This window comes from Sphaerodactylus townsendi, linkage group LG07 (assembly GCF_021028975.2).
Source record: "Sphaerodactylus townsendi isolate TG3544 linkage group LG07, MPM_Stown_v2.3, whole genome shotgun sequence".
NCBI classification, from domain to species: domain Eukaryota; kingdom Metazoa; phylum Chordata; class Lepidosauria; order Squamata; family Sphaerodactylidae; genus Sphaerodactylus; species Sphaerodactylus townsendi.
In genome coordinates, this window is record NC_059431.1 from 111,330,415 (window position 1) to 111,348,342 (window position 17,928).

Consider the following 17,928-nt stretch of genomic DNA (forward strand, 5'->3'; position numbering starts at 1 on the left):
GACAACCTGGATAGCTGCTGCCCCTGAGTTGACAATACAGACTTTGTATTGTCGAAGGCTTTCCTTCCGGAATCACTGAGGTGCTGTGTGGTTTCCGGGCTGTATGGCCGTGTTCTAGCAGCATTCTCTCCTGACTTTTCGCCTGCATCTGTGGCTGGCATCTTCAGAGGATCTGATAGTAGGAAAGGAAAGCAAGTGGAGTATATATACCTGTAAGTAACAATGAAGATAGCAAGGTCAATAGGCGAGGGCATCTGAATAGAAGTAGCCTGGCCTTTGTTCCCTTTGATTGTATATTGTCTATAGTCATCCTGTGTTTGTCAGCTCCACACAAACACAGGATGACTATAGACAATATACAATTAAAGGGAACAAAGGCCAGGCTACTTCTATTCAGATGCCCTCACCTATTGACCTTGCTATCTTCACTGTTACTCACATGCTACATACTTCATTGTTACTCACTTGCCAGGCTACTTCTATTCAGATGCCCTCACCTATTGACCTTGCTATCTTCATTGTTACTCACAGGTATACATACTCCACTTGCTTTCCTTTCCTACTATCAGATCCTCTGAAGATGCCAGCCACAGATGCAGGCGAAATGTCAGGAGAGAATGCTGCTAGAACACGGCCATACACCCTGGAAACCACACAGCACCTCAATACAGACTTTGTTGGACCGATTCAGTACAAGGTAATCTCATGTGAATGTGTAAGTCCCTTTGAAAGGTACTCTTATTTCTGAGCAACGCTGGTTCCTGGCGCTGGTTCCTGTTCTAAAACTTCACACAAAACGTGTTCCAAACTGAAGCTTAAGTCGCCATCCAAATACAACCAAGTGTGCATCACAGGAAGTCCCGGTGTGAAAAATCCCCCAGTGCTTACCATTATGAACTACTTTTGCCTTAATCACGTTGTTCCCAAACTCAGTTGATTTTATAACTATGTTAATACTTAATTGCACACTTATTTAGCAGCAGCAGAGTACTATCTGAACTGCACTAAAACTTGGGCCTTCAGAACACACCCTGGATTTTTTAAAGGCCACCTCCCAAATGAACATGTCCCAAGAAGCATTGTTAAGTGTTGATACCTGGTATCGTCTGGGCCATTGGCTCAGTGGTCACAGCGGGAGCAGCACTTGGCTGTTGCTGGCTAGAGCTAACTTCCGGCTCCGTGCTAACGGAAGGCGATAACGCTGAATCACTGGGAACTTGATTTGGCGCAGGCTGGAGATCTTCGGAGGTCGCTCGCTCTTCTTGCCCAGGAAGCTGCAAAGCCGATAAAGGAATGCTTATTTGTTTTCCGGTGTTGGAAGTGGTGGCTGGAACCTGGAGGGCTCCCTGGGCGTTAGGTGCCGGGGTGCTGCCAGGCCCTCTGCTTGGAGAAGCCAAAGTTACTTTCGCGGGCTTCTGAACTACAGGCCGCGATATGACAGATGAAGAGGCAGAGACGCTTTGTAAATCAAAGTCAGCACCGAGTGAAGAAGCTGGCTTAGGTGGCCCAGGGTAGGAAGCTCCAGGGTGAGTTTTGGGTTTTGACATTTGGGTCAGCGATAATGTGGGCCCATCAATGCCGCCGGTAATTTCTGCATTGGCTACAATATAATAATCCTCAGGGATTTCTTGCTTGATTTTTGTTACCACGGGATCACTGTTGCTCCCATCAACCTGAGATCCCGAATGAAATGAGGAGGATAGGCTCGGGCCTGGCCTTTTGCGTGAAACGGTCTGAGTTCTTTGCGGATGAGGTTCAAAGTCGCTGTCTTCGTCTGTCACGGAGGACTCGCAGACCATATCGAAAAGCGTCCCTTCGTCTTCATATCCCTCCACAGTTTCGTCTAATTCAGAAGGCTCACTGCAGTAGGAGAAATCGCACGAATCTCTGGTTCTGTTACAGTCCAGCTTGGCTTTCCCTGGCCTTCCAGAGTACCGCTCCACAGGGCTGGTTTGTGTGTCTGAGGGCATGCCTATGATGCTGGGACTGTCCGAATTGAAGCTTCTGTTGTCCTGGAAACACACTCTTTCCTGTGAGCCAGCCCGACAGGTTGCCGTGAGTGGCCAGTGATAGGCGTGGCCCGCACTGCAGCCCCACATAGCTGTCAGGTTGCCATGGGACCCCTCTGACAATAGATGTTTGAGGTTTGGAATGAGGCTACAAATAGTTCCATGGCTATGGGCCCAGCTGACCAGTTTAGCAAGGTTTTCAGAGGAAGTGTGAAGGCAGTCCTCCATGGTGATGCACAGCCACTGTTGCTCTGTTCCTAGAGAATAAAGGGGAAAAAGTTAGGTTGGGACAGAGGTTTGTGTTGGAATTTCCAGCCTTGCTTTGCATGCAGCAGCAGCAAGAGCAGCAGGGAATTCTGGGAAGCTGCACGAACATTCTAAAGGTGACAGTTAAAATCCGTTGGTAGTGTTCTGTTCCCTCACACACTCTCTGGCACATTCCGCACATGCAGAATAATGCACTTTGAAACTGCTTTCAGTGCTCTTTGAAGCTGTGCGGAATAGCAAAATCCACTTGCAAACAGTTGTGAAAGTGGTTTGAAAACGCATTATTTTGCGTGTGCGGAAGGGGCCTCTGAGACTGACTGCCTGACTTACTGAGAGAAAAGATTTGATTTGATATTTAATTTATATACCACCCTCCCCCAGAGGGCTCAGGGCGGTGAACAACAGCAAAATAATACATAATAATATGCAATAAACATAACAATACAAAACCATGGCTAGTAACCAAATTCAATAGCCTCCCAGCCCAACAGTTCAGACAATAATGTAATCAGGTTAACAAGTCATAACAAGTAAATCAACACGTAACAACAACAAAATTAAATATAACATGTCATAACAGCAGCAATATAATCACCATGGAATCACAATAACCTAACATTTCGCATAACATTTCACATAACAGCATAACAAATATTTATATAGCAACAATAACAGAACATTTCACCATAGCATAACATTACAATAATTACAAATGCAAGAATAACGACAAATAACATAATAATATCCAAAATACAATTCCCCCACAACCCACCTACAATAACCTTACTCCCTACAATTAACATAACAATTTAACCTGACATAGCACGAAGTTGTACAGATAGATGGCGACTTCTTAGTAAGACCATAGTCTAGAAACCTAACCAAAACAACCTAACAACAACAACAGTCTTCCTGCCTACACTACACTACCAACACAATTTAGTGAATACATATCAACCTAGTCCCTATCACTAACTAAACACTATTTTAACACCCTGCCAAACCTAATAACTCTAAATCTACTACGTCTACATTAAGATAATGAAATTTAATGACCAAGTCCGCAGCGTCATGCATAGATGAATCCAGCATGAGTGAGTTCCTGCATCTTTATAGAGTCTTTACAGAGCCGCCGCCATGTTCTCAATAGGCGGGCCTCGCTCCTCGGTGAGGGACTCTCCAGGATTTCACAGGCAAGAGGCTCTCGAAAAGTTGTTCTGGGGGCTCTGCCACCACCCTCCCTCACTACCACACTCCAGGCTCCATCCATATGCTTTCAGGACTAGATAACTGAAATAATCCCTGTAGGCGCAGAAGAAAGAAAGTAGAAAAGAGGGAAAAAGAATGTAGACAGAAGGAAAAGAGAAAGTAGAGAAAGAGGAAAGGGTTTTTGATTTAATAAGAAAGGTTATTTCTTCTTTCCCTCCATTATTTTTCCTATAATGGAGAGATGGCAACCATAATGCTGATGACCAAAGAAATCAAGCAGGCCTTAAACCTATTCTTTCCTATTGCTAGCATAGGCTAATAACTCCAAAAATGTCCCATTGTTCACAATTATACAAAATGTGCAAACTAAGCTGTTGTTGAGATCCTGTTGTACCCAAGAGATACCTTAAAAGTCGCCCTCTTCCTGAGAACAATAGGAAGGCCTATGAGAAAGTTCAGGCTCTTTGTCTGAGAAATAGGGCAACTTGAAACATACATGATAAGAGGAACAAGGGTTTTTTGTTCATATAACATCAAAGAGTGAAATACTGACATCTTCCAATGGGGATCTTGGACAACCCCAAAGGGCTGTGGGAACAGGGAAAATCTCCACCTTTTGTATGATTGATTGATGATGTGGGCATTTTGGGGTGTATTCTTTGCTGCCATTTTGATATTGCTTGCCATTAATACTATAAAAATGAGAACACACCGCCATTTTAGTGTGGCTCCCCTGATATTGTCTTGCCCGCAGTTGGCCGAATAAAGATCTTTCTGATTTTATTCTGTATCGGCTTGAGCTTCTTTGAGCTTATTTAATTTAATTCGTTACTCCGTTGTAACATCCCTGTTTGTCTGGGCTCCAGATTACTCAATCAAATATGTTAAAACATCTTCATATCTAACAAACCCACACTTGGCATACTGCTTCATCTTTGACTTTCTTGTTATACCTTAAAAGAATCCCACAGGAGAGAATTAGGATGTGCTCTGTGCTCTGTATACTGCTGTAAACCAAATGATAAAGAAATGTGCTCTGACTAGACTAAAAGATATTGTAATGCAACCATACTGTAACAAACTATGAGAGGAAGAGGGAGGAAGAGGGAGCCAACCCGGCAATTTAATCTGAATGCTGAGGTTTTAGTTTTAGTTTAGAAAAAAACGGTTGGCTCCCTCTTCCTCCGCCCCCCCCCGGTTGAACAGGGGCCAGCCTGCTCTACCCTCCAGCAAGTCCCGCGTGCACCTCTCTGTGCCTCTCTAGCATCTCTGCCTCCTCTGTGCCCCCCCCCCAAGCAGCAGCCACCTAGAGCACAAGCACCAGGCCCGCCAGTCAAGTCCTCCCTGCTCACCGCGGTGCACGCACGTCATGCTCAGTGGCCCAGGCCAGTCTAAGTGTGTGTGTGTGTGGGGGGGGGGTGACGAACTCTGTGTTCACGTGCCCACAGAGAGGGCTCTGAGTGCCACCTCTGGGACCCGTGCTATAGGTTCGCCATCACTGTCTTATAGGATGGAGGATGGCTGACAACTTATCAGCTGAAGATAGGTTACTTCTTGAAACCCAGAATCTTGAAACCCAGAAAGGATGGAGCCTGGGGGTAAATTCTTTAGAATCAGGAAATTTTATCATACATTACTGTATTTATTGTATTATGTGTTGGAAACCACCCTGAGCCTGTAAGTGGGAGGGAGGAAGGCAGGAAGGGAGGGAGGGAAAGGAGGGAAGGAAGGAGGGAGGGAGGGAGGGAGGGAGGGAGGGAGGGAGGGAGGGAGGACCTCCTCAGGCAGGGTGTTCGGCAAAGAGGGAACCACCACAGAGAATTCGTGAGAATAGACAGTTGCCAGTCTTACCTATTTGCACCTTCCACATAAGTGACTGTCATTTTAGTGCCTCTCCCATTCTGTTCAGTCTTTTTTTCATTCCTGATCCAAAACACCCTCCTCTGAAATCATTCTCTTCCTTTCATGCATCAAGCCTCTTGGCAGCATTTTATTTAAACATAAATTTTAAATATTTATTATTATTGTTGTTGTTGTAGATTTCACAGCTGCCAGATCTTTAGCTGGTTGTTGGCCTTCATTACAATTCGAGCCTCACCCATAGGAAGTTGTAATGTATTGGCGTAGTATTCGTGCGGATCCCAGCAGGGCTGCCTTCTGAATTTGACAGATGTTAATTTTGTCAATTCGAAGATGTTTCAAGTGCTGCCCTAGTGTTTTTGGAATGGCGCCCAGCATGCCGATTACCACTGGGATGACCTCAGCTGGTTTGTGCCATAGACGCTGAAGCTCGATTCTCAAATCGCGGTATCTAGTGACCTTCTCGTGTTCTTTTTCAATGACCCTGCTGTCACCGGGGACTGCTATGTCGATGATGCTCACTTTCTTGTCCTCGATCACGGTGATGTCTGGTTTCAACACTTCGTCAGTTTGGATTCGAAAGTCCCACAGGATCTTGACCTTCTCATTTTCCATTACTTTCTCTGGACAATGTTCCCACCAGTTCTTAGCTGTTCTTATGTTGTAATTCTTGCATAAATTCCAGTGGATCATCTTGGCCACTGAGTTGTGTCTCTGTTTGTACTCAGTCTGGGCAATCTTTTTGCAGCAGCTGAGGACATGATCTACAGTTTCATCAACTTCTTTGCACAATCTGCATTTTGCATCATCTGAGGATTTTTCGATTTGGCCTTGATCTCTTGGGTGGCTAAAATCAGGGATTCGGTTTCCTTTTTCAGAGTTCCAGTTGTTAACCACAGCCAGGTCTTTTTGTTATCCACCTTGTCTTTGATTTTATCCAGAAATTGGCCATGCAGTGCTTTGTTGTGCCAGCTTTCAGTCCTCATTTTAATCACATTTTTTCTGTATTCTTGTTTGGTTTTCTGGGTTTGCAGCAAATATCTGTTCTTCACTTCAATCAATGCCTGTTCTTGGCTTTCCTTCACATAATCGGCCAGTGCATGCTTCTCCTCTTCCACTGTTTGCTGTACTTGCAGTAAGCCCCTGCCTCCAGATCTCCGGGGAAGGTATAATCTATCAGTATCACTGTGTGGGTGTAAGGCACGGTGCATTGTCATAAGATTATTATTATTGTTGTTGTTGTTGTCGTCGTCGTCGTCATCGTCGTCAGCCACAGGCCATCAAATACAATAATCATTAAGCAGTGGCATTAAAAAGTCGCTAGGGCAACTCCGGAGGAGACCTCCTCATGAGATCCCTTTCAGCAACTATCTGAGCTTGCCAAATTGGGGCCCTTATAGAAGACTTGTGCTCAGTTTCACATGCCCAGAACTGGTGTGCTCTTGCATTTTACTTAATGTTTTTGCTCTTGTGAGAATTCATTACTGTTCCAAGTTCAATTTTATCTATTACCCTTTCTGTTGCAGCAACTGTTTTAAAATTCACTTTGTGTCTACACTCAATGCAGTCATTGCTTTTTACAAAAAAAAATGTTTTAAATTGCTTCAACTGTACAACGGCATGCTTATGAGAGAATCCCTAGTCCTACTCTTCTTATCAGGATAGACTTCTGTAACAATACAACATTCCCAACAGGTGATCTCCTAAACGGGACACATTTTTCCTTTCTTTCTACTCTGCAGCATTTTAAGAAAGTATTGTGTTTTCCAGTCCTTTAAAGCCCAATGGACTGCCACATTCCTTCCAGTCTACCACTATCTGCTGACTCTGACAGCTCTTCAGGGAACGTTGCTTCTTTGCCAAGAATGACATGGCACCATTTCAGCTACAACTGCCCGCTCAACAGGTGCCAAACAGACAGCAAACAGATTGCTTGGAGAAAGGACTTCTGCAAGAACAAGCGGAAAAAAGAGGGCATTGCTCCTGAAAGATGGATAGGATGGTATTTGCCCACAATAAACCCAGATGGTTTATAGATCTCTACCACAACTGTCTTCCACTTACTCTATGCTAGAAACAGGAACACATTGAAAAGATGAGGGGCGGGGGGAGGTTGTGTTCTTTTTTGAGCTTTTTCATTTTTTCCAGTGGAAAATGGGTAGGAGGAGTGACGGGAATATCTCTTGTGACTGCTTTCATTTCAAAACAATGACTAAAATGCTTTTAAAGGTCAGGCTCCTTATTAGAAGGAGCCCCATGGGGCAAAGTGGTAAGCTGCAGTACTATGGTCAAAGCATTGCTCACAATCTGTGTTCGATCCCAAGGGAAGTCAATTTCAGGTCACTGGCTTAAGGTTGACTCAGCCTTCCATTCTTCTGAGGTTAGTGAAATGAGTACGCAGCTTGCTGGAGTAAAGTGTAGATATCTGGGAAAGGCAATGGCATACCATCCTGTAAAGATACATCGCCTAGTAAATGTCGTTATGTGATGTTACTACATGGGTCAGTAGTGACCCGGTGTTTGCATGGGGGACTGATTACCTTTACCTTTCTTATTAGAAGCCTCGATCTATGGACTGCATCAACTTACACGGTGTAGTCTGCCTTGAGTCTTAGTAAAAAAAAAAAAAGTCAGCCTGTGAAGACAGCAATTTCTTAAAAGTTCTTTCAACAGTAAAGTTTAAGACGTAAACTGAATGTATTGCGTTTATTACAATTTCCACTACAATTCTGCTTTCTCTTCTATGAACAATTTCCCCCAAGGCTTTCAAAACATTCAGAGATTTTACATCTGCACTTTGTACCTAATTCTGATTTCAGTTTTTGTTCTTATGTCCTTGATGGTGCCCTCTTTAGGACTGTCCACATGCCAGGGCTGGCGGCAACATTCCCAGGTGTCTCGGTTCCTAAGACCATTGGAAATATGTGTTTTCCAATGGTCTTAGGCGACCCCTGTGAAAGGGTCATTCGACCCCCAAAGGGTTCATGACCCACAGGTTGAGAACCGCTGGTTTAGTCTAAAATGCTTTGCAAAAAACCACAAAATAATGGGGAAATCCTGTATAGATACTATTTATTCATACTATTTGTAGCATTTAGACTTTCTTAGTACTGAATTTTGTTAAATTGCAGGGTTTAAACCCTACATCTGTGTTCCATATATTCTATTAATTAGATACGTTGTAAACAAACCATATGATTTATCATTTATAGTCCAATGATATATATTAGCTGTCACAATTTAGCTGATTAGAAACATATACCTTCGGTATATCTATGCATAAGCACAGATGATCTTCAGTTTGCAGAATGTAGTCTTTGATAATTAGCCAAAGACTATAAAAGGCATCATTGTTCTAGGAACAGAAATAATTACATCCATCCTCTAATGTGAGCAGGCAATGAATTAACCTATTACTTAGTCATTAGAAACATTGTTGTGGGGGGCACTGTCTTAAATGGAATGATTATTACTTAAGTCCTTACTGGGCAATGAACATCACAGAAGAAATGAGTTAGCACTTGTTACATGATGTACATGGACAGCAACTGGCCAGGAGTAAACAATCCACATCTCTTTTCATCTACTATATTATGAATTCCTCCCTGTGTTCCCATCGCCAGAATATCTAGGGCAGGGGTCTGCAACCTGTGGCTCTCCAGATGTTCATGGACTACAATTCCCATCAGCCCCTGCCAGCATGCCCAATTGGCCCTGCTGGCAGGGGCTGATGGGAATTGTAGTCCACGAACATCTGGAGAGCCACGGGTTGCAGACCCCTGATATAGGGCTTAAACCAGGAAATTTCAGGATCTGAAGTTTTGGCAGGACGTGATGAACTCCCATAGAATGTACATGCTCATGTCCTTTTCAACATGCAACATCAGATAACGTGGATGTACATCTTTGCCTTATCAAAAAGTAGTGCATTCATTTGATGCCATCCAATTGAGGCAACTGCCCTCCAGCATCACAAGTTTGATATGGGACCTTGTCTTGGTCACAATGCTTGTTGGTTTAGCCAGAGTGCTCCTTATAACAAGAATTCTGAAAATCAACCACTCAGTCTGCTGAAGACATGTTGGATGTCGTGCTTTCTAGGAAGCAAACAGACGACGAGGAAATACAAGTGCCTTCAGATGAGCAGTGAAGGACTATAAAATGGTCCTCCTTGACTGCTGCACAGCTTAGCAGCTGACAAGAATGGGAGCAAGATGACTCAAAAATAACTAGAAACAAGCGCTGTGTTAAAAAAGGAGGAAGCTACATACTTCCCCCCTATATTATTATATCAAAAGCCATATACCACTGCTGGAAAGGATCTTCCCATTATTTTTTTCTACAATACAGACTTTTGACATTCATTACAATAGCTGTCCCCTCCCATTTCTTTGGTGTGGTTAAAGGGCATTTCCCTTTAATTTGGACAACAACAAAAACTGGTTTTCTCCCGTTGAAAGGGGGAAATGCAGGGTTGCTCCACCCAGAGCCATCTAAGGAAGGGGTGCAGCTAAGCTCTGCTTTCAGAATGGTAGAAGGCAGCTTACAGCCACGCCTTCCCAATGATTTCAGTAGGGTTGACAGGTCCCACAACCACTGGTGGGGGTGGGGGGAATGAGGCTGTCAGATCTGGGTTGGGAAACCAATGGAGATTTGGGGGTAGAGTTTGAGGAGGACAGGGACCTCAGTGGGGCACAGTGCCATAGGGCCCACCCTCCAAAGCATCCATTTCCACCTGGGGAACTAATTTCTGAAGTCTGGAGGTGAGCTGTAATTCTGGAGGATGCCCAGGTTCCAACTGGAGGCTGGCATCCCTGGCTTTTGAAGGCCCTTTTCCATTTCCTTGCTAATTTGCACTGCAGTTTTGTAGTTTAGCTGGATAGGAAACAGAGTTCCCATTCCCCCAGTGGTGGATTCCCTGCTCCTACCTCTTATTTCTTACTGCTGCTACAAAAAAGTCATCGGGACAATGGCGTGATGTCACTTCCAGGGATAGCCCAAAATAATATTAAACCTCTATAGGAATCACTGGGAACTCTAAAACTGACATCTGCCCCATCTTCATGCCCTTCCCTGTGTCTCCCGCTGGTTGTTAGGCTGGGCTTTCCAACCCTAGTAGGGAAACGTGATGTGGGACTACGGCCTGCTTGCTGCCAGGTCTGCCCTTTTGCTCAGGTGTGATGAGGGAGAAGCAGGGGTGTAGTGTGAAAGGGCCAGATCTAGGGGGGCAGGTGCCCCAGGCAGCAGGCAGAGAGGGGCCAGCAGGTAAAAGGTGAGGGAGACTCAATTTCCTAGAAGATATGGCTACTTCTGCAGCGCATGTATCCGTTTCCCTGATTAAGTGGCTGCTAGGAGGTAGGGAAAGCTCAATAGTCCAGCAGAGATCGCTCATTGTGCAGCATGTGCACTCCCTTCCACTTTAATTCTAATCTGGAGAACCGGGTTTGATTCCCCACTCCGCCACCTGAGTGGCAGAGGCTTATCTGGTGAACCAGATGTGTTTCCGCACTCCTACATTCCTGCTGGGTGACCTTGAGCTAGTCATAGTTCTCTCAGAACTCTATATGCCTCACCCACTTCACAAGGTGCCTGTTGCGGGGAGAGGAGGGGAAAGGAGTTTGTAGGACACCTTGAGTCTCTTTACGAGAGAAAAATCCAAACTCTTCTTCTCTGAGGTCAGGTTGTGTCATGGGTTGACTGTCAAGGATGGACAGAAGACAGGGTGCAGCTGATAGATATTTACTGCATGTTAAACACAGGTCAGAAATGTCTCTTAAGGCACCTGACAAGGCCCTGACAAGAGTTCAGTCTGAGAACCAGTAAGCAAGCTCACTAGCCCATCAGGTTGTCACAATCCAAAACACAAATCCAAAAAGCAGGTCCAGGGGGCAAAATCCAAGGGTCGTTACCAGAAAGCAGGCTTTTCTGAGCAATCCACGGAACTGAAGCGGAGTAGTTGTCGAGGTGACAAATTGCCTTCTACAAAAACGGACCGGCTGTGAGCTGTCTCTTATCAGTGTGAGGGCGGAAATGCTGGAGGAATGTTGCTTCAGGGAGCTGGTCCTGCTAGTAACTTACAAATGACGAACAGCCAGTCAAGCTGATCGTCTATGTTCAGCTAATTTAAGGCGTAACCGTTGGCGACGCTGCTCTAAAGGAGTGGGTGAACCAGGAGGACTGTTTGCTTGGGGTGCTGAGGGTAGACTCTGAGAAAGTCCTAACTTCGAGGGCCCCACAGAGGACTCTGGATCAACAGCTGGTTCATCCTCTTCTGATGGACCGCTGCTCTCACGCCTCCACTCCTGCAACATTCCTTCGCTGTCAGTGGGGGGATTAACAAGGGTGTGTGGTAGGCTGCTTTCGTCTTCGCTGTCCGATACAGAGAGAGAACTGATCATGATAGGTTGAGAGTATGTGACTAGTCCTGGTTCAACCATCCATGACAGAGTTGCCCTGCTAGAATCGGGGTCTCTGGGTCCTAGTCCAACACCCTAACTGTTATACCACACTGGCTAATTACTGATTAACTATTTGCCTTTTGTATTTTATACAATGCTTTGTCTTCGGCATGCTATTAGAACAGAAAGGGGGGGTCTAAATAAATATCAAACCACTGAAGGATTTTCCCCTTTCTCTCTGCACCTGCCTCTCCATTACTGCCATTGTATTTCCTAGGATAATGCAGTCTCCATGATGTAATGCTGCTGCCATTTTAATTTAACATGTTTATAACTCCTAAAATAACACTAGCGTTTGATGAACCTCGTTAGCGGCTGGTTCTGTTTTCCATTAAGATCAGCAGAAATCAAATGCTAGAACTTAATTTCCAGGATCTTAAGAACCAGAACAGCATGCCTTAAAAATAGCTCTTAAATATATGCATATAAATGCAAAAACCAAGTAGGACATCTTTGAAGGCTTACATTCAGAATAGCTTCTGGGGGTAAAAAAATTTAATCTGCCAAAGCAACAAATGAAAACACTGGTTTCCTTATTTTGGAAGCACACTGATTGTTGTACGAATGAGGAAAAAGAGCATTTCAGAATTAAGATAGCCATGGCTGCAAATGGAAGAATACTTTCCTGGGGATGAGCCCCAGTGAATTAAATGGGACACTTCTTAGTAGTAGCTCAGATAGCTCAACTTTGCCAAGCTCATCAGAACATGGTTGAGAAGCAGGATTGGCCATGGTCAGTAGTTGGATGGAGACCTTCAACCCATGAAGCTACCTTATACTGAATTAGATGGTTGATCAGTCTGGTAGTGGCTCTCCATGGTCTTAAGGATAGGTCTTTTGCATCACTTTTCACCTGTTCCTTTTAACGTGAGATGCTGGAGATTGAATCTAGAACCTTCCGCATGCTAAGTAGATGCTCTACCACTGAGCTAAGAGTGGGGTTACTACATGGAGGAAGGGAGTGGTGAACCACCTTTGCTCCTCTCTTGCCTCAAATGTCCCTTGGATGGGGTCACCATGAGTCCATTGTGATTCAATGGCACATTCTTCTACTATTTCTTAGCAGACCTGCTTAAATTTTCTCTCTATGTTTTTAGTACATACTAGCAGGGCACCCGTGTTTCGCTACGCATACTTCATCACAGGCTCTCTATGATTTTCGGGGTGACATTCAACATATTTCTTTACAGCCTGTTTGTGAACTTTGGGGTGACATGCAGCATATTTCCTCACAGCCTGTCTGTGGACTGATGGGTTTGTTTTCAAATAGGTTCACATGCGTTGTGGAAGGCGGTGTTAAAGTGGAACACCAAGGAGAAGGACATGAAGCTGGTGGTGTTTAACTGTCACCCTTAGAATGTTCGTGCAGCATGTCTGTGGACTGAGGGGCTGGTTTGCCCTTAGAATGTTCGCGCAGATGGCCAGAGCTGAGCAGTTAAAACAGTAAATGTGTAATAACTCGAGTAAAACTGAATATTTTGAAACATCCTTTCTTAGTGAGCACCTAAACCACATAATAAACCAGTGTGCCAAATTTCAACTTTGTAAGTTGGGTGGTTTTTGAGTTCTTTTGATGAGTCAGTCAGTGAGTCAGTCAGTGGTATTTCGCATTTATAACTATAGATTGGTAAGGACCTGGCAACCTTGGTCCTTGCATTGAGTGTGTGTGGCTCGTAGCTCATGGACAGAGCATCTAGAACAGGGGTCTGCAACCTGCGGCTCTCCAGATGTTCATGGACTACAATTCCCATCAGCCCCTGCCAGCATGGCTGATGGGAATTGTAGTCCATGAACATCTGGAGAGCCGCAGGTTGCAGACCTGTGATCTAGAAGATCCCAGGCATATGTAGACACATGATCTCAAGTGGCAAGGTTGGGAAAGTTCCTTTACCAAGTTTCCAAATCAAGACTATGCTATGAAGACCAATGATCAGACACAATATAACATATCTTCATATGCTCAACTCTAGCTGACTGATGGCAAATGAGCTTGAATTTATTGTTGAAGGTTTTCATGACCAGAATCACTGGGATGTTGTGTGGTTTCCGGGCTGTATGGCCGTGTTCTCCTGATGTTTCAGCTGCATTTGTGGCTGGCATCTTCAGAGGATCTGATGGTAGTATATCAAGTGGAGTATATATACCTGTGGAATGTCCAGGGTGGGAGAAAGAACCATTTGCCTGGAGATGCTGGAGATTGAATCTGTGTTTTCAAAGAATATTCTGTGCCCAGCTTGGTTTATCACATGTTGATAAACCAAGCTAGGCACAGAATATTCTTTGAAAACACAGAAATTCTGGACCACACTGACAACCACTATGTCAGACTACACATAGAAGCCACTGAAATCCACAAGCACATGGACAATTTCAGCAGAAAGGAAGAAACCATGAAAATGAACAAAATGTGGCTACCAGTACGGAAAAACACTAGAATCAAGACAGTGACCCAGACAAACACCACCCAGACAAAGGATGTCTCTAGGCCAGGGGTAGGGAACCTGCGGCTCTCCAGATGTTCAGGAACTACAATTCCCATCAGCCTCTGTCAGCATGGCCAATTGGCCATGCTGGTAGGGGCTGATGGGAATTGTAGTTCCTGAACATCTGGAGAGCCGCAGGTTCCCTACCCCTGCTCTAGGCAGTAAGCAATCAAAGGGATCAAAAGGATAGGCTACTACAATGCAGATGCCCTCACTAACTGATTATGCTATCTTCATGGTTATTTACATGCTAAATGGGTGGATCCCACCCAACACATGCTAATCAAGCTTGCTAATTGCACCCTTTACACTTGTTCAGGCATATGGTTCTTTCCCCCTCCCTGAATATTCCACAGGTATATATACACTTGCTTTACTACCATCAGATCCTCTGAAGATGCCAGCCATAGATGCAGGCAAAACGTCAGGAGAAAATGCTACTAGAACATGGCCATACAGCCCAGAAACCACACAACATCCCTGAGCTTGAATTGTTAGTGACTAGTGAAGTCAGCGTTCCTCAGTAACCAAAACAGGCACCGTTTACTCCTTACATGTTCTATATCAGTGGTTCTCAACCTTCCTAATGCCGCGACCCTTTAATACAGTTCCTCATGTTGTGGTGACCCCCAACCCTAACATTTATCATTTTACAGATGGAGAACACTGATGCAGAGAGTCTTAGGCGACCCCTGTGAACGGGTCGTTCGACCCCCAAAGGGGTCATGACCCACAGGTTGAGAACCGCTGTTCTATATCAACTACCTCCTCCTTCTGTCTATCTCTATGCCATAGGACAGCAAGAAGGGACTGTGTGGAAACAGCTCTTCGCAGTAGTTGTTCCCATCACAGTAACACTGATTCATCTTATCCTGGTTAGATGTACCAGGTTAGCACATGACACGTGTACAACAAAATGGGGCAAGTGCCTGTACTATCAACATCGTAATTGTACTTTGTATGCTCATTTGTAAAGGCAACAACTCGCAAAACTTCAGTTATTCTGATTGAGATAATGAGTGATCATGTAAATAACCTTCAAGTCAGCTGCAACTTGACAGCACTTCAATTTGACACATACAGGTCTAGTAGTTATGAGCAGGGGCAGAGTGAGGGGAAACTGCGCCTGGGGCACACACGCACCCTACACCCCTGCCACCCCGCCCCGGAACACCCCTGCCCGCCCCCTCCACACCTCCTCTGCAGCTCCACCCGGGGTTCCCCCCCCCGGTAATACGCCACTGGTTATGAACCACAATAGTGATTTTACAGAATGTGTCTTCACAACATCTGCAATTTCTTGGAAGCTTATCGGGAGTTCTTCAATAAAAAGATGTCCGTTAGAGGACAAGGTTTTCTGGAAAAGATTTTGCCTGCCACTATTAACTGCACATCTCAGTACATCCCCCAAGGTCTTCTACAAAGCAAAGCGGTTCTGTCAAAGATATTGAAGAGGTCATTGGCATACAGTTCAACATACAAAAAGTTCTCTGAAGGAAGGAAGTTCGACAGCTTCTGGGCAAACACAAAAATAACATAATAATCCTGTCAAGAATGCCATACTGATTGTTTTTTTAAAGATTAAAAAACGAACTCATTATTTTTGCACTCCAGTTGAAACATGCATGAGAAAAAGACTCACCAGGTCCAGCCAAGAAGTCTAAAGCAGTTTTGGGAACTGAATCGGGATCTCTTCAGGTATAAACCACAGTCGTAACCACAAGGCCAACCAGTTCTTCATCTAGGGAGGAAAACAAGCAATAAGCATCAAAAACTAATAAGGATTAATGCTTTGACTGGCCATCTCTGCTGGTTCTCAAACCAGGTGAGGACATAGAAATCCCTTTGTTCTGTCCTTGGAGTGCTCTGCCCGCATTCAGGGGAAAACAGGATAAGGGCTTACAATCAGTGGTGGGATTCAAATAAGTTAACAACCGGTTCCAGTGGTTGGATTCAAATAATTTAACAACTGGTTGTTTACAAGCATCATTTTAACAACCGGTTCTGCCGAAGTGGCGCGAATCTGCTGAATTTCCCCACTGCTTACAATGCATTCCTAGGTAGCACTGTTAATAGATAGATAGATAAACCTTTATTAGGCATAGAATCCATATAACAGCCAACATTGCCCAAACAAGTATCCCATACATGAGAACCATCACAGGTAATCATTTCAAAGTTTCTATAAGGAACCTAGCTACCAAAGTTAAAATCTCGGAGGCGGAATTGTTTAGTAGAAACGTAATCTTCCCCACAGCAGAGCATTCATTAAAGATTACAGGACAAAGAGCAAAAAGTCTGGTCCTAGATCCCTCGTATTTGGGGCAGTCGAGCAATATATGTTCCATGGTTTGAATCGCTGTGATACAATGAGGACATTTCCGCTCTTGCAGGTCGATTTTTCGGAACCTTTCTTGTAACATAGAGCAAGGGAAGGAGTTACAACGAGCCCTAGTAGCACTGTTAATCTTTCAAGCATTGTTACCTGTTTGTTCTTTTCCTCACTTCAGACATCAGAACCAAGTTTATCAAAGGCTGCTGAATCAAATTTCCCCCCTCCCCCCTCTTTTCCTTTTCTCTCCTCTCGTGTGCTGTTAGCGATAACACCTTTATAGGACTGTTATGCTGACTCTTGGATTAACTGGACTGATTCATTTGTTGGAATGTTTTTAGATTTTTAATATTACCCTGTTTCCCCGAATATAAGACATCCCCGAAAAATAAGACATAGTAGAGGTTTTGCTGAAGTGCGAAATATAAGGCATCCCCCGAAAGTAAGACGTAGCAACGTTTTTGTTTGGAAGCATGCCCGACGAACAGAACACAGGAAAAATAAGACATCCTCTGAAAATAAGACATAGCACACCTTGGGGAGCAAAAATTAATATAAGACACTGTCTTATTTTCGGGGAAACACGGTAGTTATATATATTGTTGTTATGATGTTGGCTGCTCTGAGTCCGGAAAGGGAGGGACGCCCTATGAAATCTAATGAACTGAACTGAATTCTTTAAAAAAAAATCTGTTATTCTCCTTTTGTTTAGTTGTTCCATTTTCTTTGTGCTAAAGTCATTTGGACACCTAGACCCCAAGTTCCGGGGAAAAGGGGGGCTAAACCTGAATCTCCTTTGAATTGACTAATAATAATGTTTACTATAGTTTTAAACATTTACTTTCTCAATAATCTATCAGTTAACCCATCAGCGTGTCTGTTTTAAATATCTGCAACAGAGGCAGAAAGATTTGCCTGAGGATATACAAAGACTGAACGACTGGCAGTATATTTGACCCATTTATAAGACTAACATTCTAGTACAGGAAGTACAGCTGTCAACATCTTCATGTTGAAGATGGAGCAAGCTAGTTTTCTGCTGCTCCAGAGACTAGGACAAGGAGTAATGGATCCAAAGTACAGGAAAAGAGATTTCACCTAAACATTAGAAAGAACTTCTTAATGGTAAGGGCTGTTCAACATGTGGAATATACTGCCTCAGGGTTTGGTGTAATCTCCTTCTTTGGAAGTTTTTAAACAGAGGCCAGATGGTCATCTGTCAAGGGTGCTTTATTCCTGCCTGGCAGGGTGTTGGACTGAATGGCCCTTGTGATCTTTTCCAACTCTATGATTCTATGAACATGTAGGCT

At 44.2% G+C, this 17,928-nt stretch overlaps 1 protein-coding gene across 1 annotated transcript in view; it reads right to left on the reverse strand.

Moving 5' to 3' along the window:
- KIAA1958 (KIAA1958 ortholog) overlaps positions 1 to 17,928 on the reverse strand; it is a 59,209-nt gene that overhangs the window by 16,813 nt on the left and 24,468 nt on the right. The window contains exons 2-3 of the mRNA XM_048504238.1: positions 15,929 to 16,027; positions 1,097 to 2,266 (exon numbers count right to left, since the gene is read on the reverse strand). Of these exons, the coding sequence (XP_048360195.1) occupies positions 1,097 to 2,237 (1,141 nt within the window). The 5' untranslated portion in view covers positions 2,238 to 2,266; positions 15,929 to 16,027. The remainder of the gene's footprint in view (positions 1 to 1,096; positions 2,267 to 15,928; positions 16,028 to 17,928) is intronic.